Source organism: Macaca thibetana, chromosome 5 (assembly GCF_024542745.1).
Source record: "Macaca thibetana thibetana isolate TM-01 chromosome 5, ASM2454274v1, whole genome shotgun sequence".
In the NCBI taxonomy this organism is placed as follows: domain Eukaryota; kingdom Metazoa; phylum Chordata; class Mammalia; order Primates; family Cercopithecidae; genus Macaca; species Macaca thibetana.
The window spans coordinates 161,002,197-161,020,051 of NC_065582.1; the positions used below are offsets into that span (position 1 = coordinate 161,002,197).

General features: G+C 43.8%; 1 protein-coding gene across 1 annotated transcript; it reads right to left on the reverse strand.

Moving 5' to 3' along the window:
- Nucleotides 1-1,012: 1,012 nt before the first annotated feature.
- On the reverse strand, nucleotides 1,013-16,060 carry SMIM20 (small integral membrane protein 20; the record flags this gene model as incomplete). Its single annotated transcript, XM_050789967.1, has 3 exons — nucleotides 1,013-1,667; nucleotides 2,453-2,509; nucleotides 15,817-16,060. Coding segments are annotated over 3 exons (339 nt in total), but the record flags the coding sequence as incomplete, so codon positions are not given.
- Between the last annotated feature and the right edge of the window lie 1,795 nt (nucleotides 16,061-17,855).

Here is a 17,855-nt window from a genome sequence, read left to right on the forward strand (position 1 = left end):
AACTTCCTGGTGCCCTTTCCAAAAAAAAAAAAAAAAAAAAAAAAGTGGTCAAATGTACCACTCATGAGTCAACTTCTTTTACTGGATTGTGAACTGTAAGTCAATTAAATGTTAGAGAATGCCTACCAAAAATGTTGACTTTGGTTTTAGAACTATCAACCTTATGTCTTCTTGACAGTAATTACATAATTGGGCCAGCTGTCTGTCAAGAAAATTCCAGGTTCACAATAATAAAATTATGTCATCAGGCAGTTCATAGACAGCCTACAGTAATATGCAAGACATTCCGATATAAAAATGAAAAAGTGTGCCACTTCAGAAGCATATCATCTAGTAAGAGGCTAGACAGAGCAAAGGAAGAAGGAAGGAAGGAAAGGGAGGGAAGGAAGGAAAGGGAGGGAGGGAAGGAAGGAAAGAGGGAGGGAGGGAGGAAGGGAAAGAAGACAGGTTGAGCATTCCTAATCTGGAATCTGAAATGCTCCAAAATCTGAAATTTTTTGAGCACCAACATAACACAAGTGGAAAATTCCACACCTGACCTCATGTGATGGTTTTAGTCAAAAGTTTACTTCACGCACAAAATTATTTTAAAATATTGTATCAAATTGCCTTCAGGCTATGTGTATAAAGTACATGAAACATAAATAAATTTCATGTAGACTCGGGTGCCATCCTCAAAATGTCTCATCATATATATGCAAATATTCCAAAATCCAAGAAAATCTCAAGTCCAAAACACTTCTGTTCCCAAGCTTTTCTGGATAAGGGATACTCAACCTGTCTTCTCACCTTCATCTTTGCAGCACCTAGTGAGGTAACTGGTAGAGAATCACCATTCAATAATATTTGTCTTAACAAACTTGTTATTTGCCTCTAAAATGTTTACCTGAGTACAAAGAGATGAATCGCACACAGGTATCTAGTCAAATATAATCGAGTCAAACTGTACTTCTCGGCACTATAATTTAATTGCTTTACGAAAGACGATTTATAAAAAGACACCACTGCAAAGTAGAAATAAATCATTTTAATGTTTATTTTTTCACTTCTATTAATTGATTATTGATTTCTACACAAGTGTATGCATCTAGTTTGACTTGCTTCATATTTATTTTCCAACATGGTGCAATCTTCAGCATGAGCTGCACGAAGTACCTTGGCCTCAAAGAGCTTGATCAACTTGAACATTTTCAAAGAGCTCTATAAGGCAGCTCAGCATGGCAGTTTTTTACTGAAATCTCTTATCTGGAAGATGGCAAAATAGACCCGGACCTTCCCGAGCCCACTGGTTGCCTGTATTCATATCACAGCTTGCTTGAGTAAGTGGTAACGACAGAATAATAAGCAGATTGCTCCAAACCCAGCTGGGTGAGATAGCTTCATTTTGGAAAATCAACTGAATCACGAAAACCTTCCTAATGGTATAATTTGTTCCAGAGTTCTTTGGATACTTAAGAAGGGAAATATTAATCCTTGTGCACAGTCTTTTGTTACAAACACTCTTATTTATGGTATTTTGGAGTTTTCTTCTCCAGCCGTCATTCTCTGGTGAGGTGACTGACTGTACCCCATGCAGGATTGAAAGCATGAAGAAATCTCCTTTCTTAATCAGAGCTGGTGACTGCCTTCTCATTTCCTGCCAAATGGATCAGACCACACTTTTAACCCTATGGAAAGACACAGGAACAAAAACAGGATTCATTTTTAAATGTCCTTCCACTTTCCTCCACCCCAAACAAACAAAACGACATCAGAATTGAGCTGTGCAATTTACAGTGTAGTTTGAGAAGGTGCGAGCAGGCTGCCGGAACCCTGCCATTAAATGGCCAGGAAGCCATGGCAGCCATAAGGGACTTTTAAATGGCTCAGGAATTGTACCCCATAATAGGAAGACCTACATCTGGCCTAGTTAAAAATAAACAAATAAAAAAGAATGTTGCCACAGATTATAAGAGCTTTGGTTAATAAATGAGAAACCTCTCATTCCTGGCTAACTTGAATCCTCTTAAAGGAACTAACCATTCAGTCATAAAGGAAGCTTTTTAGCCCTTGTGCAAAGCAGAACCCCACATCAATTCAAATAGCTGACAAGTAAACACTATTTTCCCATGAGGGGAGTGTTTAAATAGGTGCTTGGTAAATAAGTCGGCCAAACAGCTATTCGTGTCTCATATCTAATCGCGCACTTGTTAACATTTTTATGCCCACTTATAAAATGGAAAAGAGGAACCTGGCAAACATGCAAAAAGTATTCTGGAGTGAAATATTAGAATGGAGTCTTGGGTGGCATCTGTAAATGGCAACCGTTGAGAAATAAATAGCAAAATCACAATCTTGTCTCTAAGCTAAAAGGCATTTTCCTACTCTCCATGCCAAGGCAAATACACACTAACCACACAACACAGTAGTACAAATGAGATACGGTTTTGATTTTTTTTTTTTTTCAGTTTACCTGGTGGCTGCACATCCTCTTGAACAATTCCAGCCCGATTTATGGCTTGCTCCCTCTCTGAGAAACACGAGACAAACATCATTCTTTAGAGGTGGGGCGGGGAGAGAAACATCTTTGTATTTACATGGGACACTTAGAAAACAGTATTTAGGAGGGCTGTTAAATTCAGATATGCTATTATGCAGAGCTTTTAGGTTGTGGAAGTTAGATCCTATAATGCAAAAGAGATTGGGTATTTTCAAAAGAATAAAGGAATCCATACTTCAAAAGAAAAGCTCCCCAACTAACATCTTTTCTCTGTGATCTCAGCATTTTGGAAAGACAAGAAAACAACAACAACAAAAGAACAATTTTGAAAGAACTGGTGGGTGTGGTATCACGAGGGAGAAGCTGCTGAATTGGAGCAACAAGTACAATGAAGAAAACGATGTAGTTTATAAGTCTACAATGCACTCCACTGAAGGCCTAGGCTCAGAGCTAAATATGCTATGTGTTTGATAGGAAATAGAGCAGAAAATTAATCTTTGGGTGGGTGGCTTTGGTTTGGATAATTGAAGCTTCCCTAATTGACTGCAGGTGCTGTGCCAATTAGTAAGCGCATTGTAGCGACAGCAACTAAACCCGTCTCTTTGGAGATGTCCAACAGGCAAGGGCCAAGAGAAATTGGGCATTTCATATCTGTGGGCTTGAAGCACTCTGACACGTCTTTCTAAGTGGTTTAGAATAAACCCAAGGTCTGTGAAAACAAAGAGTTATTATTTTAAGTCTCTTGACAAACAAATGGCAGTTTTTCAGGAGAAAGTCTTAGAGCTGAAGGACGTTTACAACTAAATTATAGTAACGAAATGTCGTAATCGGACCTTTGTTTTAATCAGGCTGATTATTTCTTTAAATCCACATTTAGTTCTTATTTAGTATCAGGCCATTTTATTTACTCTGGCCTCTGGATTCTCATAAAGTTACACAAACATAAAGGTACAAGAAACAGGGTTTGGCCAAATCTAATATTCATTGAACTTGCTTCTCTAGTCATGTGACAGACAGAAAGTCAATCCTAAATGACCGACCTGATAGTTTTATCAATACTAAGTTTTGCTGTGGCAAATAAAACACTGGACAACAGGGATTATGGGAATCCTGATATCCAAGTCTAAGGGGGATGGAGAGAACACATAAGATACTCAGGCCTATTACAGGCAACAAGTGGCCTGATGGTTTCACTGTTCCTCTCTGAAAAAGAGCAGGTAAATGGCAACCAAGATTCTCTCAAGATATATCAAAAGATTTCTTCCACCTAGAGTGGATATTATGGAGCCTCTAAAATGTTAGACTTTCTGAAATAACTCAACACAAAAGGTGTCCTCATTTCTGAAGACATTAAATCATTGTAGAACTGAGCCCCACCACCCTATAGACATGTAAGTCTCAAAGCATGGATGTCTTGAACATGCTCTTGGAAGATGCCAACATGTAAAAGCCCACAGTCATCAGCCTTGCCAGGAACAAAAATAGAAATAATTTTCTATAACTAAAAGGTCTATTTTCTGATACTATGGAAGAGGGAAGATTTGAGTTTGTTTTTTTTTTTTTTTTAGATTTGAGTTTTAAAAAATAATTATCAGAAAGCATTCTAGACTTAGAGATTTAATAAAATCAGACATCCTGGTGTACCAAACATGTTCTCCAGAGGCAGGTACTGCAAAGCAAAAGAAGCTGGCAGACTGCCAAGCATCAAAGGAAGCTGACTTTTGGTGGCAAGGACAGAATGCCTAATTGTGTTCTAACCTCTTATGATGCAATGGAGAACCAAGTGAAGAGAAAGAAATCCCTGTCTTCACACTTTCTTGCTAATTGCTAATGAGGCTGAAGCAAGGCTGAAGATTTATTTTACATAGACCATAATCTCTTTATAATCCTTGTCCTAATGCAACCACCTCTGTAGTTTGGCTTGGTCAGGAAATTTAAACCACTTTGCTGAGCCAGTTCCTACCAAATGATAACCAGGTATTAGCGTCCTATCTACATCCCCTGGTTCTTTAATCCATTAATGTTTTATAAATACTCTAAGGCCAAAGCAGTCTTATGTAAATTCATGATATAACACAAAGACACTTTATTTTGCGAATGCAGAATACGCTAAAAGGAAAACGGAAACTAGCCCCTCACGATTTAGCAATGCATCTTGATTGAGGTTGACAGTAAGTTTCCATTTCCCTATCTTTGGAAAACAGCAAATGTATATAAACCTCAGGAAAAGGGTAATGGCAGAAGTCAGGGGTTTAACTATGTAAACAAATCAGGATAAACGTATTAACAACTTCACTAGTGAGTACATTTCGATCAGGAGAGAAATGATTTAAACCCAACTATGGCACACTGGGTAAAAAAACTCCCCACTCCAGAGTCTCAGCAAGCCCGACTCTGCCCCCTGGTGCTAAGGCAGTGGTGTGATTTGTAATTTTAATTGAGGACGTTATCTCTAGTCCAGGGGCCAAAGTGTAATATTAAAACTAGTAATACATGCAGACTGGCTGATTTTTTTTTTTTTGTACGGTAGTAAAAGAATCTACCTAATAATGTTTAAGTCTTTGAAAACAAAAACATATCCTTATATTAAATGTCCACACCGGGAAATATATTGACTGTGTGACTTGTTACTTGAACATTCACAACAATGCAACTACTGCAGGATACCCAAGCCCCAACTCCCTCAGCAGTCTCAGGATTACTGGTTGAGGGTGCTCTAGTGGAGGATCAGCAGATAGAAACCTAAAATAAAAAAGCAAATGAAAGCTGGTGCAGTATATGACCTTGGGAACCTACCTCCCCATTTCCTCCTGCCAATAAATAGTTAAAATAAAAGCAATTCCACAGGGCGCAGTGGCTCACACCTGTAATCCTAGCACTTTAGGAGGCCGAGGCGGGCGGATCACCTGAGGTCAAGAGTTCAAGCCCAGCCTAGCCAACATAACGAAACCCTATCTCTACTAAAACTACAAAAATTAGCCAGGCATGGTGGCAGGTGCCCACAATCCCAGCTACTTGGGAGGCTGAGGCAGGAGAATCACTTGAACCTGGGGGGCGGCTGTTGCAGTGAGCTGAGATCGTGCCACTGCACTCCCGCCTGGGTGAAGGAGCAAAACTCTGTCTCAAAAAAGAAAAATAAATAAATGAAATAAATAAAATAAAATAAAAGCAACTCACAATTTGAACTGTGACAAATGGCAAAATTTGAACGTGGGCTGTATATTCCATACAAGTTGAATATATTCCCTTATCTGAAATTGGTTGGGAACAGAATTGGTTTGGATTTAGGATTTTTTTCAGATTTTGGAATATTTGCATATATATATAACAAGGTATCTTGGGGATGGGATCCAAGTCTAAACATTAAATTCGTTTGTTTCATATACATCTTATATACATAGACTGAAGATAATTTTATACAATGTTTTTAATAATTTTGTGCATGAAACTAAATTTATATTAAGTACTTATGTGTGGAATTTTCTACTTGTGTCATTTTGGAGCTCAAAAAATTTCAGATTTTGGGGCATTTTCCATTTTCAGATTAGAAATGCTCAAACTGTAACAGCACTGCATCAATGTTAAATTTCCTAGATTGGAAAACCGTATTGTGATTATGTAAGAGAATGTCCTCGTTCTTCAGAAATACAGGCTGAAGTGTTTAGGAATGAAAGCTCCCAATGTCTTCAACCTACTCTCAAATGGTTCAGCAAAATAACAGTAATAATTATAATATATAGAAATATAACTGTATCTGTATATATCTATATATGTTATATATCGGGGAGAAAGCAAATGTGGCAAAATGTTAACAACTGGTAAATCAAGGTGAAGGACAATATAGGAATTTACTGCACTGTTCTTGGATCTTTCGTCAGTTTGAGATTCTTTTATTTATTAATTTATTTATTTTGAGATGGAGTCTTGCTCTGTCACCCAGGCTGGAGTTGAGTGGTGTGATCTCGGCTCACTGCAATGTCTGCCTCCCAGGTTCAAGTGATTCTGCTGCCTCAGCCTCCCCAAGTTTGAGTTTCTTTCTTAACTAACAAAAACCACATAACTGTACAACACGCATAGGAAAGTCCAACACCATTTTGACTCTTCCATGGTGATTATTTCAAAGAAGCGATCTTTTAAAAAGTAGCAAATATAAAATTGCTTTCAAAAGTTTTCAGGGCAGCCATGTTGCTGCTGGTACCTAGACAGACGCCATCTGCCTCTGGGGTATTCCAGAACTGGAGGTTCACTGGTGGCGAGTGGGAACCAGGGGCCAAGGGGAAGCCATATGACCACAGAAGCAAGTGTGACGAGAAAGAACCAGGGACTGAGGGGGAAACCAAATGACCACAGCAGCAAGTGGGACCCAGTTGGCTGAAGGGGACCAAGTGGGCACCTGAAGCACTGCACTCCTCCCAACAGTGTCAACAGGTCTGTTTCTTCACTGGAGCCTGCTTGAATCCAGGGAACTGTGTAATGCCAGTTAGAAAACAAGACCAGGTCAGCCTGTGCATTTCATTCAATTATATGGGGAAAGGACTGAAAAGCATATTCTAAGTGCCTGGCATGTCATAGGGAAAATGTTCTTACAAGGTAAGCATTCTTTCTGCATCCGGTGATTTCTAGTACCCTGTGCTGCCTAGGCAGAGCATCCTTTCGGGCCAGGCCAGCAAGGTGCAGCAGAAATCAGCAGGACCAAGCAGCAGCAGCACTGAGGCCTCATAGCTCTCCCCTGTGGCCTTTCACTTGGCTGGCTGTTGAACATTCTTCACTGTCTCAAGGCATCGTGAGACAGGGCATTAAGTACAGGCAAGGTCAAGGGAGTTAGGGTCTAGTGTCCCCCCAGCAACTAATGTGCTGAGTAACCTTGGACAAGTCACTAAATGAGGGGATGGAAATGAGCTCAAACCCCTTCTGGCAAAACCCTATGATTTTATGCTTCTGAACATCCAATTAAAATTTCAAATGAACAAGATCACAGAAAATATCTTATTCTGTCTAATTTCACAGGCTGGCCTCAAATGCATGCTATTTGTAAAAGGCCATATTCAGGGTCACTGTCTAGTTCTAGGAAACAAAGACAGATTAGCCATCTGTACTCTTCCCTAACTGTGACCTCTGCAGACCAAACACACCATGCCAACACGGTGAAAGCTAAAAAGCGTCTGGGACTCCCTCCAGAAGTACAGCAGAACTGTACCCAGACTTCTGGTTTTGGGTCACTGACCCACTGATGCCATCATCTGCCCAGTGCTCATTTCAGTACTTGAGGTATCATGTACAGAACTGACCTTGTACTCCACAGAACACTCAGGAAAGCCTTGCTGAGTTAACAAAAGAGCTGAAGATCATGCTGAATGCCAAAATGAAATCCAATAAGGCAGTCTGATGATAGTGGGTGCCTGCTCTGCAACCGCGGATCTCCTTGGCTTTATTTCACCTAAACAGGCTTCCCCTTCTTTTCTGCTGCCTGTATGCTTGTTCCAGCAGAGACCCTGGAACGTACCTGTCCCCATACCCATGCTGGCAGAGGTGAAGGGCCTGAACCGATCTGACACTTGGCTCTACATGGACTGCCTTGCCAGTTGCCAGCCCTAAGTCTTGCTTTTACGAGTAACCCAGTTCTCAGGGACTAGGCTTCTGCCCTGTCCATCCAAGAATTGATGGCCTTCTGCCCAGTAGTCTCAGAATCCTGGGGTGTGAAATGTATGAAGGACAGTCAGGACAGAAGGCCTAACAAGAAAGGCTAACAGGAGTGGCTGAAAGGCAGGAGCAAAAGAGCAAACCCAGGAGGACCTTCCACAGTGGAGACGCCCAGGGAAGACAGTGCTCCAAGGAGGGAGAGGATGGCCTAGAGTTGGTGCCTCTTACTCATAAATGACCTGACTTCCTGTGTCAGAAAGGGAATAGACGCCATCACCTGGAAGTGCCCACAACTTGCCAACATAAAACCTAGATATGGCAGCATCCACGCCATCCTTCCTCCTGAGCTGGTGGAAGAGGTGCCCTGCCTTTGGTCCACAGTTCTTTCCTCTACCTGAGCTCAGGATCCTATGCCACCTCCCACTCTGTGGACTGTCTTCTCTCTCTAGCAGCTTTCTCTGTCTAAGACTTTCTTGGCCCTCCACCTCTTCCAGCCAAAACTAAAACAAAACTTTTTCCAGACCCTGTGACCTGCTGGAAACTTTGCCATTCTCCTCTCCATACAGCCAAACATCTATAAATAGTCAACTTAATACACTATTTACTCTTCAATCCACTGCAACCTGCCTTCTGCCTACTTCCAAACCACTGAAAGCATGTTTAACAATATAACCAATCACTTTTAACCTCTTTGTGTTAAATATAATAGATATTTTCACTTACCTCTTTTACTGTCTCCAAGCAGCCTAACCCTGCTGACCACACTCCCTTTTCATGAAGAGCTGTCTTTATGGGGCTTGTGACTGACGCCTCTCCTGGTTTGAAACCTGTCTAGCCACTCCTCCTCAGTCTTCTTAGTGGGCCTTTCTCCTCCTCTGACCGCCTGTGCTTCAGCCCTTCTGACACTGGTGTTCCCCAGCACACTGTCCCGGGCCAGCTTGCCCCTTAAAATCTCTGAATGCTGCCTGGGAACCCTTACCTACTGCAGAGACCTGATTCCCAGCCACATACTGATGATGCTCCATCTCCAGCTGCAGCTCGCATCCGGCGTCTCAGCACAGATCGGTATAGCCCACTGTCCATGGGAAGTCTCCAAGAGCATATCAACTACCTCAACCTCAAAAGCTACCTAAATGCCCAAAAGCAAACTAACTTGTCTTTTCACCCCTAAAACCAATTCCTTCTTGTTAATGACCAGCATCTCCATCTCCTCAGCTGCTGGAGCCAGAACACTGGGTGCCATTCTCCTTCTTTGCCCCGTAGCTAATCAGCCACAAAGCCCTGTAGAGTTTACTTTTTTTCTGTTTTTTAAATGAGACAGAGTTGCGCTCTGCTGCCCAGGTTGGTTTGAACTCCTGGGCTCAAGCGATCCTCCTGCCTCAGCCTCCCAAACTGCTGGGATTACAGATGTGAGCCACCACACCCACCAGTTTGCTTCTTAAATGTGGCTCCCAAATGCAGTCACTTCTCTCCACTTCCATAGCCACCACTCTGGTTTAGGGTACAGTCACCTCTCCCTGAGGTCACAGGAAATACAGCCTTCCTGTACCCGGCCTTCCTGTCCCCAGATTTGACCCTTCCAGCTTCTAGTTCACATATAATCAATCCGAGTGATGCTTGTAAAGAGTGAATATGATCACTGCTCTTAATAACATACAGTCCTCTGTTGCTCAACTGTGTGAGTACATTCCGAGAAATGCATCCTTAGGGGATTTCATTGTTGTGCGACCATCACAGAGTGTACTTGCACAAAACTAGACAGCGTAGCCTACTACACACCCAGGCTATGTGATATAGCCTATTGTTCCTAGGCTACAAACCTGTACAGCATGGCACTGTACTGAATACTGCAGGCAACTGTAAACACGGTAAGGATTTATATATCTAAATATAGCTGAACTAGAAAAGGTACAGTAAAAACACTGTATATTTTCCAAATGGTATTCCCATAAAGGATATTTACCATGAATAAAGTTTGCAGGACTGGGAGTTGCTCTGGGTGGGTGAGTGAGTGAGTGAGTGGTGAGCGAATGTGAAGGCCTAGGACATTACTGTATACTACTGCAGACTCTATAAACACTGCACACTTAGGCTACACTACATTTATTTTTTTTAATTTCTTTCTTCAGTAATAAATGAACCTCAGCTAACTTTTTTACGTTGTAAACTGTTTAATTTTTAAATCATTTTGACTCTTATAATAATATTTAGTTTAAAGCACAAACATGTATAGCTGTACGAAAATATTTTCTTTCTTTATATATCTTCATTCTATAGGCATCTTTCTATTTTAAAATTATTATTTTTTCCTTTTTGAACTTTTGTGTGAGAAACTAAGATACAACACATATATTAGCGTAGGCCCACACAGGGTCGGGATCATCAGGGAATCACTAGGCGACAGGAATTTTTCAGCACCATGATAATCTTTTGGGACCACTGTCATACACGTGGTCCATCGCAGGCCAAAATATGATGCAGCACATAACTATACTTCAATAACCCTCCGCTGGCTGGACTTCCAAGACACCAAAGCGTTATTAGAGCACTGTAATTAAGCAAGTGAGATGATCAAATGTGGATGATGTGACAACAAACTTTTCAAAAACCACAGCAGAAGACCTGCAGTTCTATACATTTTCCAACAGACAAAAACAGAGTTTCCCAGTTACAAATTCTTACCAAAGAAGTAGTAACAGATGTATGTCAGAAGGAAGAAAACTGAAGCTAGAAAGGAGTGAGATGTAAGAAGGGTCGGTAGGTAAAGAACACAGGTGAAGATAAACAGTCAGTGACCAGATACAGTAGTCCTGGTGTTAACTGATTTGCTGAGTGATAGGCACCAGGCAGGACAAATATATTAAGAAAGGTGCATGGGACAAAGGCTAAGGCATTATAAGGACCTTGTATTGTTCAAGAGTAAAGATACTGGCTAACTCTAAACTTTAATTATGAAAGAACACAAATAGAATTTAAAACTTTCAAACCAGTAGAGGGAAGAGAAGAATAAAGGCGGCTTGAGGCAGAAAAGAAGAAAAAAGGAAGCATAGAAATAGAAGAGAAGGTCGGGCGCAGTGGCTCATGCCTGTAATCCTAACACTTTGGGAGGCTGAGGCCGCCGGATTGCCTCAGCTCAGGAGTTTGAGACCAGCCTGGGCAACATGGTGAAACCCCATCTCTACTAAAACACAGAAAAAAAAAAAAAAAATAGCTGGGTGTGGCGGCATGCGCCTGTAATCCCAGTTATTTGGGAGGCTGAGGCAGAAGAACGGCTTGAACCTAGGAGGCACAGGATGCAGTGAGCCGAGATCTTGCCACTGCAGTACAACCTGGCGACAGAGCAAGACTCTGTCTCTAAAAAAAAAAAAAAAAATATATACATATATATATACACACACATATATATATAAAACACAAAATAAGGTGATAAAAATAAATGCAAACATGTCAGTAAATAGAATAAATTAAAATTAATCAAATCTAATAGTTAAAAGAGATTAACAGGTCAGATTAAAATATCTAGTTTATGTTGGTTCTAAGATATTCACATAAGGACAAAGGCTGCATGTATGAGGAGAGAAATAGATAAGCCAGGAAAATATTAGAAGAAATCTGGGCTGAGCACAATGGCTCACGCCTGTAATCCCAGCACTTTGGGAGGCTGAGGTGGGTGGATCAACTGAGGTTAGGAGTCCGAGACCAGCCTGGCCAACATGGTGAGATCCCATCTCTACTAAAAAATGCAAAAAATAGCCAGGTGTGGTGGTGGGTGCCTGTAATCCCAGCTACTCGGGAGGCTGAGGCAGGAGAATTGCTAGAACCTGGGAAGGGGAGGTTGCAGTGAGCTAAGATTGCACCTTTGCACTCCAGCCTCCAGCCTGCCTCCAGCCTGGGCATCAACAGCGAAACTCCGTCTCAAAAAAAAAAAAAAAAAAAAAAAAAAGGAATCGGTAGCACAATAAAATCAGATAAAATAGAGATGGGGAAGAACAGTGGAAATAAAGAGAATTCTTATATAATAATACTTAGAAAAAATTACCCAGAATATTCTAGATTGTACGCACCTAATAACATGGCCACAGGACATCCAAATTCAAACAGAATTAAGAAGCTTGATCTGTAATTAACACACACAGATACAGAACTCTGTACCCAACAATAGCCACCATTCCAAGCACACAGGCAGTATTTACAAAAACTGACCTGTACCAGGCCCCAAAGCAAATCTTGACCAGTGTCAGAGAATCCAAATCATATAGTCCACGTTCTCTGACCACAAATGCAAATAAGATAGAGACCAGCAACCAAAAGTCACCAGAAAAGACCATTGTGGCTGCTAGGTAGAGAATGGGCAGTAGGTGGGGCACAGTGGAAGCAGCTCAGTCCCAGGAATGGGTGGAGCGAGGTGGACAGGACAAGGGTGGGAAGAGCACGATAGAAGGAAGTGACTGACCATGTTGTTTGGTTAGGTGCAGCCCACACCCAGCACAGTGCCAGGTACCTAGCGATTGCCAGAATCCAGGTTTCTTCTAAAAAACAGGGTGAGATGCTAAATAAATGCTAGTTGAATGTGTTGGAATGAGCTGAAGCTCCGACCACACAGTGGGTTTCCGTGACCTGATAATGAACACCTCACCCCAGTTTACTGCGAGGTCAGCCAGCTCCAGGCCTATCCACCTGCTAAAATCTCCATGTCTCACATTCCTGCCCTTGTGGCTCATTATTTTGTAAACATTTTAATGAAATGTCTAATATAAGACTATACTAGGTGTTCCACACCTGTTACCTCATTTAATTCACCCCAAACCCTGTAAATTCAATCCAGTGAACTACACTGCTACAGATGAGGAAACAGGCAGGGCTCAGAGAGCTGAAGTAACTTAGATGAGGGTCATTCATCTAGTAGGCTATGTAGACACTCATCTCCCCTACTGCCTTTTCTTGCCCCCTTAGACAAGCAGTATGCTATCTTGGTTTAGGGATTAAGGATACTAATTCAAGTCCCAGATCTGTGACTCATCAGCCGTGGGTCCTTGTGCAAGTAATTTAACTGTTTCGCACCTCAGTTTATCCACATATAAAATGGGGATGATGATCATATAGCAGCTGCCACAAAGGGCTGTTATCAACACTAAATGGGTTAATACATAGGAAGTGCTTACAAGAGTGCCAAACATACAGTAAACTTCCCACAAATATTACCTGTTCAGCAATATTTACCTGTTTAAAAGAATCAGTTGCCGGCACTGAAGGCAAAAACTCTGTGTAAACACTCTGCCCATTACAAATGTTACAGCAGTCAGTTTGTAACACTACCACTTTGGGAGGCTGAGGCAGAAAGATCGCTTGAGGTGAAGCACTTAAGACCAATGTGGCAAACATAGCAGAACCCTGTCTCTACTAAAAATACAAAAATCAGCCAGGACTGGTGGTGCACACCTGATTCCCAGCTACTTGGGAGGCTGAGGTACAAGAATTGCTTGAACCCGGGAGGCAGAGGTTGCAGCGAGCCAAGATCATGCCACTGCACTCCAGCCTGGGTGACAGAGCAAGACTCTGTCTCAGAAAAAAGAATCAGTTATGATCCCCAGAACAGAGTTGGCCAAATTAATCAAAATGGAACCAGAGGCTGGGCATGGTGGCTCACACCTATAATCCCAACACTTAGGGAGGCCAAGGCAGGTGGATCACCTGAGGTCAGGAGTTCAAGACCAGCCTGGCCAACATGGCCAAACCCCATCTCTACTAAAAAATACAAAAATCAGTTGGGCATGGTGGTGGGCGCCTGTAATTTCAGCTACTCAGGAGGCTGAAGCAGGAGAACTGCTTGAACCTGGGAGGAGGAGACCGCAGTGCGCTGAAATGAGGCCACTGCACTCCACCCTGGGTGACAGCGGAAAAAAAGAAAAAAAAAAAAAAAGACCAGAAAAGCGGGAAGGCACAGACTGCCTTCCAGTTAAACATGCAGATATTATAGTTACATTCACTAAATGTTCACCCACCGATGAACATCACCTGATTTGTCTGTCTCAAGACATTCAGACAACCACAGATTCTGGAGTATCCCTAAAAGACTGTTACTAGGATACACAGTACACGCCCACATCTTGACCATCTCACCTCAAGCAGGGTTTCTCAACCAAGGCACCACTCGAATTTTAAGCTGGGTAATTCTTTGTCATGGGGGTCTGTCTTGTATGCACTGCAAAAAGTTTAGCAGTATCCCTGGCGTCTATCCACAAGAAACCAGTAGCAACACTTGACACCCCCATCCCAAGTTGTGACAGGCAAAAATGTCTCCAGATTGAGCCAAATAGCCTGAGGGACAAAATCACTCCTAGATAAGAACCAACAGCTCTAGTTTTCAGAACTGACTTTTCCAATGGGATGCAAAGCAGACCCTTTGTCCCAAGTTCTAGTGGCCTTAATATAATCGCTGGGGCAGGCGTCCGGTGAAGAAGGATGGTGGCAACAGATCCCGCAGGGCATTACACAGCCCACCTTACTCCCACACATGGTGCATGCAGATAAGCTGGAAGGCAGAACACAGTGGCCATTTCAGTCTTGGCTAATGAGAAGAAGCTACAAGGAAATCTGAGTGGGCACTTAAAACGCTCTGCCTCCAGAAACCGACTGCTGTAACATTTGCAATGGGCAGAACGTTTACACGGAGCTTTCGCCTTCAATTCGCCAAGCTTTCAGTGTCCGTTAATATTCCCAAAGGGCAGGGTTGGCCCTCTTCCATCTTCAAGACGATTCGAGTTTCCTGGTGAACAAAAATGAGCCTCTAATGCCTAATATTTTCTCTCTGACAGATGGTTTCAGATGTATGAAAGTGCTAATCCTTGCTGAGATATAGGTCTCAAGGAAGAAGAGTTTGGCTTTTAGAATGATAGGACTGGAATGATTAAGAAGGAAAATTACTCCCAGGATATTCACCATTAACATGTGAGCAACCGGCTTAAAACGAAGGAAACCAGCAGAATCGGAAAAACAATTTGAGGAAAAAGAAGAGAAAAAAGTAAAAGCCCCAGGTTAACATTTGGGTTTGAAACAGTCCCGCTCAAAAAACATCTTTGGGAGTGGAAATGAAGTGCAGTAAAAGCACCTTTCTGCTCAGGAGGATCAGGGTTCCATCTGGCTCCCCCAGTCACCATTTCCAGCCTAAATGCTCCAAGAAGACTCCGGACAGAGGCCTGGGGTAGGATATATTTGCCTTGTCACTTGCTGTGTGACCTTGGGAACGTTATAAAACCTCTGAGCCTCAGTTCCCTTATTTGTAAAATGGGTATGTTTTACATACATACTTCAAGGTGAGCTTGTGCAAATGAAACGATCCAACATATGCCTAACCTGACGTATAATAGGCATGCAGTGAATTTTAACTGTAAATATGAACTAGTACTTAGCGTTGACTTCTGAGAGGACTGCTTTCATATACATGACCACCTGAGTCTCACAGGAGGCTCGGCACTTTACTATAGATGATGTAGTTATTAATATTCACAGATGAGGATACTGAGGGTCCCAGAGGTTGAGCAACTTGTCCACGGTCACAAAGCTGCACATGGCAGGATTCGAACCTGGCTCTCCCTAACCCTCTAGCCAAGTTCTTTCCACGGCACCACGTGGAGCTCACGGAGGGGGAGGTGTGTATGGGGGGGTCAGGTCACCGCACGGGGTCAGAGATCACTCACTGTAGTCTTCCAATCTCATTAGGGGTCGGAAGTAGATGGGATAGAAGGCGGCGCCGATCAGGGAGACGAAGCCGCCGAAAATGAGCGCGGTGCGCAGGTTCCGGGACATGGCGTTGCGCCCCTGGCTGCCCTGACCCGCCGACCGCCCCGCACTCTCGGAAACCTGGCTACCGACGGCCGGCTCGTGACCCCTCTCGGAAGAGGCTGAGAGGCTTTCGCTTCCGGGCCTTGGGGGAGGGACGAGGAGGAGGGGCGAAGCGGGGAGCGAGACAGGGGTGGAGTCAGAGGCGGGGCCTCATGACTGGAAGGGGCGGGGCCATGAAAGGGGTGGGGTCACAGGCGGAGCCTCGGACCCCGCCCTTCACCTTCCCCGGGCTTCCGTGCTGTGCTGGCCCGGTGCTGGCGTTGGTTTGAGGTTGGAGTTGTTTTGCTGCGCTCGATTCCCGCGGGCCCTGTTCTGTCTGCTTTCCTTCCTTCGGCCCGGTTCCTCCTTCAGCACCTCCACCCAGCACCCTCCAGACCTCCTTTACCATCCCCTTCTTAACCAGCCAGCTTTCTCGTCCATCCCCCATTAATTTCTTATTTAGCGACTGTCCGCCGTGCGCCGGATGCTCTCTGTCGCTCGCGCAATTAATCCTTGTATCAGTCGGCTTAGTTTACAGGAGAGGGAACCGCGGCTCCGCTGCGCGGCTTTGGACCACTCACTCGTCCTTCTTGAGGGAGGTTTGTACGTATGAGGGACAAAGGGACAAATCTCTGGCCCAAGAGGGCCTGCTGGGGGATTCTAAAACCGGAGCCCCGGGGCTTCTGCACCAAGACTAGCCTAGGAGGAACGTCGTTTCAGCATCCGAGCTACTCTCTTTTTCCATCCCATCCTCTCTCCCTGTTGCCTGTGCTGGGATGCCTTGGCCAAGGCAGAGAGCCATCGTCCGGTTCCATCCATGGGGCCACGGAGCACTGCCGTATTGTCTGGGTGGGGGCCACTGAGGACAGATACCTGTTTCCTCTTCCTCAAGTTGCCATCCTCTGCCCTCTGCACCTCACTGCCCTTACAGGTGGGCTGTGCCTGACTGTGACTTGCACAGGGAGACTGCGCAGCTGCGACCCAGATTCCTTGGGCCTCCACGCCTTTATAAGCCGGAATCATGCCAGCAGCTGGGCCTGGGGAGCAAAGAGGATATCTATCTTGACCCTAGCAGCATTATTTACGCCACAACAGATCTACAAGCGTTTCAAAATAGCTTGGAGAGGACAGGTTTCCTCTGTCTTTGTAATCTTGTAGTTGCATCAAGCTACCGTCTACCTCTGTGGCTCCAGAAGCATGTAAATCAGTTATCCAATCTCTCCCCAGATTCATGGACTATCTGCCATGCCCCGAACACCAGGCAGAGTGCTAAGGCGACACGAAGATGAATAAGATGTGACCCCTGCTCTCCAGGATCCTGTCGCATAGATGAAGAGATAGAACATATCCATAAAAAGATAACTAATGACCGACATGGCCCGCTGCCGACACGTGTTATGGTCCTGCGGGCTACAGAAATTCAGAGGAGGAAGACAGATGACTGCAGTGTGGCAGCTGCTCCTCGGGCACTTCCAGGAGCTTGTTAGGGTGAGGACAGAAGACTTCATAACACAGAGGGAACCTGTGACACCGGCTTTATATCACACGATAGAAAATACCCAGGTGAGGGCCGGGAACAGTGGCTCACGCCTGTAATCCCAGCATTTTGGGAGGCCGAGGTGGGTGGATCATGAGGTCAGGAGTTCGAGACCAGCCTGGCCAACATGGTGAAACCCCGTCTCTACTAAAAATACAAAAAAATTAGCCAGGTGTGGTGGCACATGCCTGTAGGCCCAGCTACCCGGGAGGCTGAGGCAGGAGAATAGCTGGAACCTGGGAGGCGGAGCTTGCAGTGAGCCGAGATCGTACCACTGCACTCCAGCCTGGGTGACAGAGTGAGATTCTGAAAAAAAAGAAAGAAAATACCGAGGAGTAGTGGGCATCTTCATTGTATCAGCCCAGTGGCCACTTCCCT